Genomic DNA, 10,377 nt, shown 5'->3' with positions numbered 1-10,377 from the left:
TTGTTGTTGTTGTTTGGTTTGTTGTTTGCATATTTCATTTTGTGAATCAACATGATGTTTTGATGCTGCCAAACTCAAAAGGAATTGGTTGGATGTGATAGTGTGTTGATGATCATTATAGTATGGGAAAATTACCAGCATAGCCGTTTGACCAAGCCAATTTCGAAAATGGCCATTTGACCGGGCATAATGCACCCTCCCATGAAAGTGAACTCCCATAATTATGCACCTTCAATCCAACCATCAGGTAGCCGACACGTGTCCCTGCTGCCTGAAACGGCTTTATGCCGCCTCGCCTGGCAGCCGAGCCGCTTCCCCCCCAAGCCAAGCCGCTTCGCAGAATGCCTGATTTATGCCGCTTTGAGGACTGCCAAGCCGAGCCGCTTCATGGTCAAGCCGAGCCGCTTTACCCCATTCCAAGCCGCTATAATCTGAATTTAAGCCGCTTTACCCCCCAAGCCGCTATAACCTGTGCTCAAGCCGTTTCATCCAACATCCAAGCCGCTACACCCCGGATACGAGCCGCTTCAGCTTCCCGCCAAGCCGTCTAAACCTATGGCCAAGCCGTTTCACCCTGGTCAAGCCGTTTCATCCAACATCCAAGCCGCTACACATGTTTTTTTATTTATAATTTCGTATGTATATATATATACATCTGTTTTTTGTCTTTTACACACATCTGTGTTTTGTCTTCTCGTTATCTTTGTTGTAATACATTGTTTGGTCACGTTTAGTATAACTCATGGGTGTTAAGTGTGTGATATACATCGGGGGTAAGTGGGAGGTTGTTAACGGGAACATCGAGTATGTTGCCGGTCACGATTGTATTACTAGACGTGGTTTAGAAGTTGAAACTACTTTTTACTACATCACTTTTTTAAGTTATATTCGAAAGATGTGTGATATTCAAAATATTAGTCGGATATCCTACCGGATGTCTTCGTTTACAGATCCGATAGATATAATGAATGATAATGATGTTGTTTTTTTCTTTAATTTGGCTAATAGTAAACCATTTGAATTATTTCAGTTATATGTCATTCAAGAACCCGGTGTTGAGTCTTCTGATTGCGCATTTTTAAACAATTTCAAAGTTCCTGATTTGAATTTATCTTTTGATGATAGTGATAAAAAAATTAATGAAAACTGTACCCAATTATATTTACCGAGTAATACCCAAGGCATATCTTCTATTGCGTTTGAGCCAGGCCACATTTTTAATAGCAAAGAGGAAATGAAACTTGAATTGGGTAAAAAATGTTTGATAGAACGATTTGAGTTTAAAGTTGATAGATCGTCTAAATCACGGTACGAAGTGTCATGTTGTGTTGATGGTTGTGAGTGGCGTTTTAGGGCATACAGCTTTGCTGGTGATAGCGCATTTTACGTTAAATATTTTAACGATAAACACACTTGTTCAAAGACGCTCACACACCCACATTTTCGTCAGGCAAACCCCCAAGTTGTGGGTCATTATTTAGTGCCTCAATTAAAAGACGGTGGTCGAATTTATCGCGGAAACGAGATAAAGTCCGATTTTAAACAAAATTTAGGAATTGATATTAGTTACATGCAAGCATGGCGTGGAAAATGTCATGCTTTAGAACTCTTGCAAGGTACAAGCAGAGATTCTTTTGCCGAACTCCCAATCTATTGTTACAATTTGGAGCGGGCGAATCCGGGAACCGTGACTCACATTTGGGTTGACGACGAGAGTCGATTTGAAATGGTATTTGTGGCTATTGGTGCAGCGGTAAGTCGGCATGGACCTTAATAATATTTTTTTTATCTTAAAATATGATGGTCATTCACTGATTTTTTTTCAGGTTCGTAGTTTTATGCGTAATTTAAGACCTGTTATTATTATAGACGCTGCCCATTTGAAGGGTGAATTTAAAGGAACATTGTTTTTAGCAGTTGGCATGGACGGAAATAACCAGATTTTACCAATTGCCTATGGAATAGGCAAATCAGAGGATGGTGCTTCTTGGACATGGTTCCTCTCAAAGCTTAAAGGTTGTGTTGGTGAAATTCCAGATATGGCGATCATATCGGATAGGGCCAATTCAATACATTTAGCTGTAAGCAACGTGTTTCCACACGCTTATCATGGTCTCTGCTGTCGACATTTAATGGTGAACTTAAGTTTACCGTCGAATAAAAAAAAGGAATACGAGAGCCTCTGGTGGAAGACCTGTAAATCTTACCGGTTGTCTGATTTTAATGAGTCTTTCCACACTCTATGTCTTGCAGTTCCTAGAATACGGAACACTTTAATAAGTATCGGGTTTGGACGGTGGGCAAGAGCGCATTGTCCCGGCAATCGATATCATTATATGACATCTAACAGTGCAGAGTCAATTAACGCTTTGTCTAAAGACTATCGTAAATTGCCAGTAACCCAACTTATTGAATTTTTCCGTCAATCTGTTCAAAAATGGTTCTATGATCGTCGGCTGGAGGGAATTAAGGAAAGACATGAGCTTACCCAGTGGGCTCAAAAAAAAATTGCAAAGAAAATTGATGGGTCTAGAACTTGGACTGCCGCTGGTGTAGGGTTGAACACTTTTGATGTTGACGACAGGAAAAAACGTGGTTTTGTAAATTTTTACGATCGAACATGTAGTTGCCGTGTTTGGCAAGTTTCTGGACTACCCTGTGGGCACGTGATTGCTGTATCCAAATTCTTAGGTGAAACTGACTGCAGTCATTATGCTTTCCGATGTTATTCCAATGAAGTGTATAAAAAAACATACGAGGAAGCGATTAATCCTCTTCCTCATAAATCTGAATGGGAGATACCAGAAGATCGTATAAATGTGACAACCCGAAAACTAGAACTTTTCGTTGTGTCGTGATATAACTTGTTTGTACATTATGTGACTAGTGACTGACTAAACTTAATGATAACGTGAATCTTTATGTGATATGTGCTTTGTTATGTGTGCATTGGTATGTATATATGTATGTGTTATATGTGAGCCGAAAACCCAACCCGAGAACAAGGAACCCGACTCGAGACCATGAGGTCTCGAGTGATTTGTGACCATGACTCGCAACCGGGCGGTTGCGAGTGGGCCTTTGGGCCGTAACCGGTTTGGGCCGAAACCCCAAGCCCAACCCGAAACATCCCTTGGTATATATACCCCATCTTTCCCCACTTTCCCTCATTTCATACACAACACACAAACACACTTCTACTATTTTTCTCTCAACTAGAAACCCTCAACAACACACCCCAATCCCTTTCAATTTTCGGTTCAAGCAAGGATCCCGGACAAGGACTCGGTCAAGACCACTAACTCGGACACTTCACCTTCTCTCATTTTCTTCCTTTCTTTCGGCTCATCCTCCTTCTTCACAACCGGTTAGTGTTGTTACTATGTGCATGAGATTTATGTTTGTTATATGAACTAGAAATGCTTGGGTAGTAGTTTTTGTATAATTTTTAGGATGATTTGTGGAACTTGACTATATGTGAAAACCCTTGTGAACAAAGCTTGATAACATGTTTAAATGACTAACAAATGGTAGTTCAAGAATGATTATGACTAACCATACTATGCTTCTTTATTCCTTGCAAATAATGATGTTAAACTTAAGATTCGGATATATAATGTATGTTTTGCATGTTGATCTTGCTAAAACATGTGATTTTGGTTCATAAATATATGATTATGTTGATATGAAAACCCTAGAAAATGATGAACATAAGATGAACTTGTTTGAATATGACTTGAAGATGTAAAAATGGCAAAGTTTGATCTATTTTCATTGCTGGTCAGTTTAGGAAAAATGTTAGTGGAACCTTATTGGCTGTTTCCTAATCTGGGTCTGATTGCATAGTACATATTGGACTGTTAGATCTGCATCATCACGTGTACGTGAAAGGGACAGCTTACGACTCGCAACCACACCGTTGCGACTCGCAACCATAGCATGACAACCCGAAACCACCTGGTTGCGACTCGAGACCAGCTGGTTGCGAGTGGGCTGTCCACTTTGGTTATTGGGCCATTATGTGTTATGGGCTATCTGTTGACTGGGTTATGTGTTACTGTTGACTGCTTAATTGTTTAGGCCGGCCCAATAACCCCATGACTGTTTACTTGTATGCATGTTACGTGCCAGTATGTGTTTTACGTGAATACTTGTATCTGACCTATACCGGTAACCATGTTAGGACATGGTGACCAGCGTGTTTGACCGAGTAACCTAAACCTACCGAGCAACCCAAGGTGAGTTCACAACTTAAAAGCATGCGTCCCGGTGGTTTGGGACACGAGACTAACAACCCTATCCCCTGGTAAAAGGGGATACCATTTACATACTTTCCCTGGTTATTGGGAACAAAACTTACTTTTCCTTCCCTGGTATTGGGAAACCTTTTGGACAATCCTATCCCCTGGTAAAAGGGGATACCATTTACATACTTTCCCTGGTTATTGGGAACACAACTTACTTTTCCTTCCCGGGTATTGGGAAACCTTTTGGTTAATTACTGTTTATACGGATTGCAACTAACGGCACTAAACGAAACTCTATCACTCAAGTCCCTACTACAAATACCGATTAGTCGCCGGGTTAGGCGAACGGGTTATTAGTTGATAGCGCTATTTAGGTGTTTACCAGCCTCACACCGTGCCCTGGTTTGGGACGGGCGTGAACTAATAGACTCAGAAATCCGTCAATGATGATAGAACATTGACATCGGGGCATCCTGCGGATACGCAACGGTTACCTAGTGTTCGGTATTGGAAAAAAAAAAAAAAAACAGTTTAGTCGCTAACTTTTGGGGTAGCTCCCCAGGGCATGTATAAACGGATAAATTAACCGGTGAAACAAGTTTTTGGTAATTAAAACTGGACAACTAGTGAACTCACTCAGCATTATTGTTGACCCCTTACTGCATGCTTTGCAGGTAACCAATGATTCAGGAGCTGCTGCTTGGGGATGTGTAGTGTTCGTCAAACCCGTGTGTTGGGATAACTGTTTTGAACAACGAACTGTCTTTAAAACTATTTTGGTTTATGCTTCCGCTGTTTTGTTAAACTAATTACCGAACCTAAACTCTGATATTGCTAATTACTACGGATATTAAATATTTCTTAAATGCTCAGTATAATTGGTGGCTGGATCCTGGTCAGTCACGCCCTCGAAGCGGGTGTTATCCGCAGGTGGATTTTGGGGTTGTGACAGATTGGTATCAGAGCCATTGGTTATAGTGAACTTGGTTTTAAAAAGGGGAAAATCTTTTTGGAGAAAACCAGACTATAACCCGTGACTCGTGACGACACTACACTCCAAGTACAAGGCTCAACACTTTTAACCTCATAGCTCGGACCAGTGTTTACTTGTTTGCTTACTTTATGTTTCCTGTTTCGCTATACGTACTAGTATGCCTAACTAGTGAACGCCCACATACGATATTGCATGTGATTGCACGTTAGCACACCAATATGAATTCCTGAACACTTTCTCGTATCATGTGATTGATAGGGTGGTAATTCCCTAAACCTCCGTGACTTACACTACTTAATACTCTTTGAAATCTACTCGAGTGTGGGGAACCATTTGACATGAGTTAAGAGGAGCTGAGATGAACATGCAAATCACAATATTATTGTGGGTGCACACATAATAATATAGTGGGGTGGATGTAAGTCCCAGTGAGGCTTAACAAGTGAAAAAGGGGTTCCGTTTCGTTATCTGTATGATGAGAAACACAACAGTCCATAGGAACCGTAGCAGTGATTGTCTCCTACTCGAACACGATCTTTTCACTTCTCACTGCACCCCTTTCGAACCTCGATGCTATCGAGTATTACCTGAACACCCATATGAACGCCTAGCGAACTGTGTAGAACATTAGGTGCTTGTACGAGCATCCCCGGGATGGGTGTTGAAACGACAATGATTGGTCTATATCCTTCTCACCTTTCTTCACTTGCTGGAACGTAACGTGTTGACGTCTTAAATCCCGAAGTGCGATCACTTCTGCAACACTATCTCAACATACCGTGTAGTACTCAGTCAAGAGGGTAGACGTAGTACCTTACTGGCTTCAGCATTTGAACGACCCTAGTCACCGACAACGAGCATCAGCGAATTGACTCCAATCGAACCCTTAACCCTAGTCAGCGGCTCATAGGAGCCAGCTCTTACGAATCAGTCGGGCCATAAGCGATGACAATCGACAATGGTGCGGAAATGCGTAACGGCCAGCTCAATAAGTACACCTTGGGACGCGGCACGGAAACGCGACAAGATGGACTTGTCAGTGAAGGATCGTAGCGCACCATTTCAAGCAACGACATCAGAAACAACAGTCGCGACAACATCAAGGTCAACAACCAGGGGAATGATGATAGTAATGGGAGTCCTCGCAACCGTAACAACAACATTAGAAATGATGCTCGTGGAAGGGCATTTAGGATTGGCGCAGGCGACGCCAGGCATAGTAGCAACATGGTAGCTTGTATGGGTAGTTGTTTGCTTCATCTCTATTCTGCTTAACCCTGATACTTCCTGAAACCGAACCAGATGTGGAATCGACTGATGGCAAGTCAATAGAATCTCAAAAGTTCGTTAGGATGTAAACACGACCTTGTGGGACGAGTGTCCAATGTCGACCTTCCTTCTACCACACTCGATGGTTTCAACGCAGTAGTTAGTGTAAATTGGTTACCCAGGAATCGCGCGAATATACCCGGTGAGGAGAAAACTTTGTGTGGAGAATCGGCAATTGTTCTAAAGCATCAGAGTAGTTCAATAGTTAGCGCCATCTCAGCTGTGGAGGCCAGAAGTGTCTACGGAGAGATTACTCCGCTGTGTTAGCAACCGCTACGGATGTTAAGGCTAAGGAAAAGTGGATCGAGGATCCACCAGTTGTTCGTTGTTTCTCTCGGCGTGCTATCCGAGGAACATTCAGTTTTTCTTCTGAAAATTTGTTAGGCGGAATCTCAGTTTGATCTCACGTCTGAGGCAGCCCTGATTACTTGTACCTTTACCATTTTGCGCCAGGAAGGTCGCAAGATCTATCAAAGCAACTATAGGAACCGTTGGACAGGAGTTTTGTAGGGTCTAGTTCTTCGCTTTGGGGGAGCCCCACTTATCCTAGGGAAGATGGGCCTTTTCGTGTGTATACTGACTATTAAGAACTCATCAAGGTGACAGCCCATAACCGTTTGTCTCGATCCCGTATTGGCAACCTGTTGACCAGTTACATGGGTCATGCTCCTATGTGAAGATTGAGTAGCGAACGAACTAACATCAGATGGAAGTCCAAATGGAGGATGTTCCTAAAACGGCATAGCGAACGCAATAAGGCCATTTCCAGGAAACACCGGATGAATCATTCCATGACCTTTTGGGGTGAACAACCCACCAGCTGCTTTATGGATCACACTGCAACTGTGTTTATCTAGTACGTTTTGAATCACTTCTAGGAGAAAGGGGCACCTTGAACAACACTTGTATTCCATTGTAGAGCTTCTAGGGGAGGAGCGTCTACGTGCGAAGTCTACCTAAGTATGACTTCAGGATTCGGGAAGTACACGTTTTCTTTTTATCAAACAACGAAGTGGGAATACACATGGATCTCGCTAAGATCCATTTTGTTAGGAACTGATCAACATCAAAGATCCCTTCGAGGATACAGGAGTTTCTTGGTCCCACTAGATACTATCGCAGCTTAATCACAAGATTTTCGAAGGTCGCACAGCTTAAGTCTCGTTGGCACATCAGGGTGTTGCGTTCGTGAAAGACCAAGACAGGAGGACGTCTTTTCAGCTTTCGAATCCCAACTTTGCAATGCACTGAGCATCGTCTTCACCCTAGGGTACGGGTGATCTAGCGGTATACCATGATGCTTCGAATCAGGATCCCAGTTACACACGGATGCAACGCGAGAAGGTTATTGCTTACGCCTCTCGACAACTTAGGACGCACGAAAGGAACTACACAACGCTTGATTTGGAACTGGGAGCAGTGATCTTCGCACTTAAGTTATGACGGCATTACCTATACGGAACCAAGTACGCCATCTACACCGACCACGGAAGTTTAGAACACATATTCAAGCAGAAGGAACTAAATATGCGACAGCGACGATGGGTCGGACTGCTGAATGATTACGAGTGCCAGGTGTCACCCGGGCAAGGCCAATGTAGTGGCAGACGACCTCAGTCGGAAGGACACTACGCCTAAGCGCGTAAGAGCTTTACAACTCACGATCCATTCTAGTCTACCTTCGCAATTACGAGCTGCTCAGATAGAAGCACTGAAACCAGAGAACGTTAGAGCTGAAGCCCTACGCGGGTCAAGGCAACACTTAGAACAGAAGGAAGACGGTGCTTATTATGTAACAGGACGCATTTAGGTCCCACTCTATGGCGACTTACGAGAACTTGCGATGAATGAAGCGCACAAATCTCGCTACTCAGTACACCCTGGTTCGGACAAGATGTACCACGATATTAAGACTACGTATTGGTGGCCTAGCATGAAGGCCCACATAGCAACTTACGTCAGCAAGTGTTTGACTTGTGCGCGAGTCAAGACGGAATATCAGAAACCCTCAGGCCTACTCCAACAACCAGAGATACCACAATGGAAATGGGAGTAAATTTCCATGGATTTCGTTACTGGCCTACCTAGATCACAGCGCGGAAACGACACTATCTGGGTGATCGTGGATCGACTCACGAAATCCGCACACTTCTTGGCAATCGAAGACAACAGATGAATTCTCCACTCTGGCGAAGATATACCTCAAGGAAGTGGTTTCGAGGCACGGGGTGCCCACCTCTATCATCTCTGATCGAGATGCACGTTTTACTTCGGAACTGTGACAAGCAATGCACAAGTCTTTTGGCTCACGTTTAGTTATGAGCACAGCATATCACCCACAGACGGACAGGCAATCCGAACGCGCTATTCAAACATTAGAAGACATGCTTCGCGCTTGTGTAAACGACTTTGGCAACAGCCGGGAAAGGCATCTGCCACTCGTGGAATTCTCGTATAATAACAGCTACCACACCAGCATTAAAGCTGCTCCGTTTGAGGCATTGTACGGACGTAAATGCCGGTCACCTCTTTGTTGGGCAGAGGTGGGGGATAGTCAAATCACTGGTCCAGAACATGTGGTAGACACTACTGAGCGGATTGCTCAAATACGACAACGCATGGCGGCCGCTCGTGACCGTCAGAAGGCCTACGCCGATAAGGGCAGGAAACCACTTGAGCTCCAGGTTGGGGAGCGGGTATCACTCAAAGTTTCACCCTGGAAGGGTGTGGTTCGTGTTGGTAAACGAGACAAACTCAACCCACGGTACGTTGGACCTTTCGAAATCCTTGAGAAAATAGGCAAGGTGGCCTACAGACTGAACTTACCAGCAGAACTCGGTGCAGTTCACCACGTTTTCCATGTGTCGAATCTGAAGAAGTGTCTGTCAGATGAGACGCACGTAGTTCCTCTGAAGGAACTCACGATCGACGAACAGTTGAAATTCGTCGAAGAACCTGTCGAAATCACAGACCGGGATGTTAAGGTCCTCAAGAGCACTAGAATACCTCTTGTTCGAGTCCGTTGTAACTCACGTCGCGGCCCAGAGTTCACCTGGGAGCGCGAAGATCGGATGAAACAAAAATATCCCCAACTGTTTGAGAACAGTACAAACGCTACTGAGGCTGAAGCTACGGAATTTCGGGACGAAATTCCAGATCAACGGGGGGTGGATGTGACACCCCAGGATAACCGGGAAAACCTTACAACTTGACTAGCTTCCTCAGTGAGTGCCATCAAATTTCGGGACGAAATTTCTTTCAACTTGGGGATGATGTGACAACCCGAAAACTAGAACTTTTCGTTGTGTCGTGATATAACTTGTTTGTACATTATGTGACTAGTGACTGACTAAACTTAATGATAACGTGAATCTTTATGTGATATGTGCTTTGTTATGTGTGCATTGGTATGTATATATGTATGTGTTATATGTGAGCCGAAAACCCAACCCGAGAACAAGGAACCCGACTCGAGACCATGAGGTCTCGAGTGATTTGTGACCATGACTCGCAACCGGGCGGTTGCGAGTGGGCCTTTGGGCCGTAACCGGTTTGGGCCGAAACCCCAAGCCCAACCCGAAACATCCCTTGGTATATATACCCCATCTTTCCCCACTTTCCCTCATTTCATACACAACACACAAACACACTTCTACTATTTTTCTCTCAACTAGAAACCCTCAACAACACACCCCAATCCCTTTCAATTTTCGGTTCAAGCAAGGATCCCGGACAAGGACTCGGTCAAGACCACTAACTCGGACACTTCACCTTCTCTCATTTTCTTCCTTTCTTTCGGCTCATCCT

At 43.8% G+C, this 10,377-nt stretch overlaps 1 protein-coding gene across 1 annotated transcript; it reads left to right on the top strand.

Annotated features, from left to right (window-relative positions):
- The first annotated feature begins 742 nt into the window (after positions 1–742).
- Positions 743–2,858, top strand: LOC118485881. Its single transcript, XM_035982385.1, has 2 exons — positions 743–1,753; positions 1,827–2,858. The coding sequence occupies exons 1-2, from the start codon at positions 743–745 to the stop codon at positions 2,856–2,858; spliced, it is 2,043 nt and encodes a 680-aa protein (XP_035838278.1).
- The last annotated feature ends 7,519 nt before the right edge of the window (positions 2,859–10,377 follow it).

Source organism: Helianthus annuus, chromosome 13, assembly GCF_002127325.2.
Source record: "Helianthus annuus cultivar XRQ/B chromosome 13, HanXRQr2.0-SUNRISE, whole genome shotgun sequence".
NCBI classification, from domain to species: Eukaryota; Viridiplantae; Streptophyta; class Magnoliopsida; order Asterales; family Asteraceae; genus Helianthus; species Helianthus annuus.
The sequence above is the reverse complement of the archived record's forward strand: the minus strand, read 5'-3'. Positions and strand labels throughout refer to the sequence as shown.

Coding starts and splice junctions, on each gene's coding strand:
- LOC118485881 (XM_035982385.1), top strand. CDS start 743: ATGGGTGTTAAGTGTGTGATATACATCGGGGGTAAGTGGGAGGTTGTT. Junction 1,754..1,826: donor TTGTGGCTATTGGTGCAGCG/GTAAGTCGGCAT, acceptor ATTTTTTTTCAG/GTTCGTAGTTTTATGCGTAA.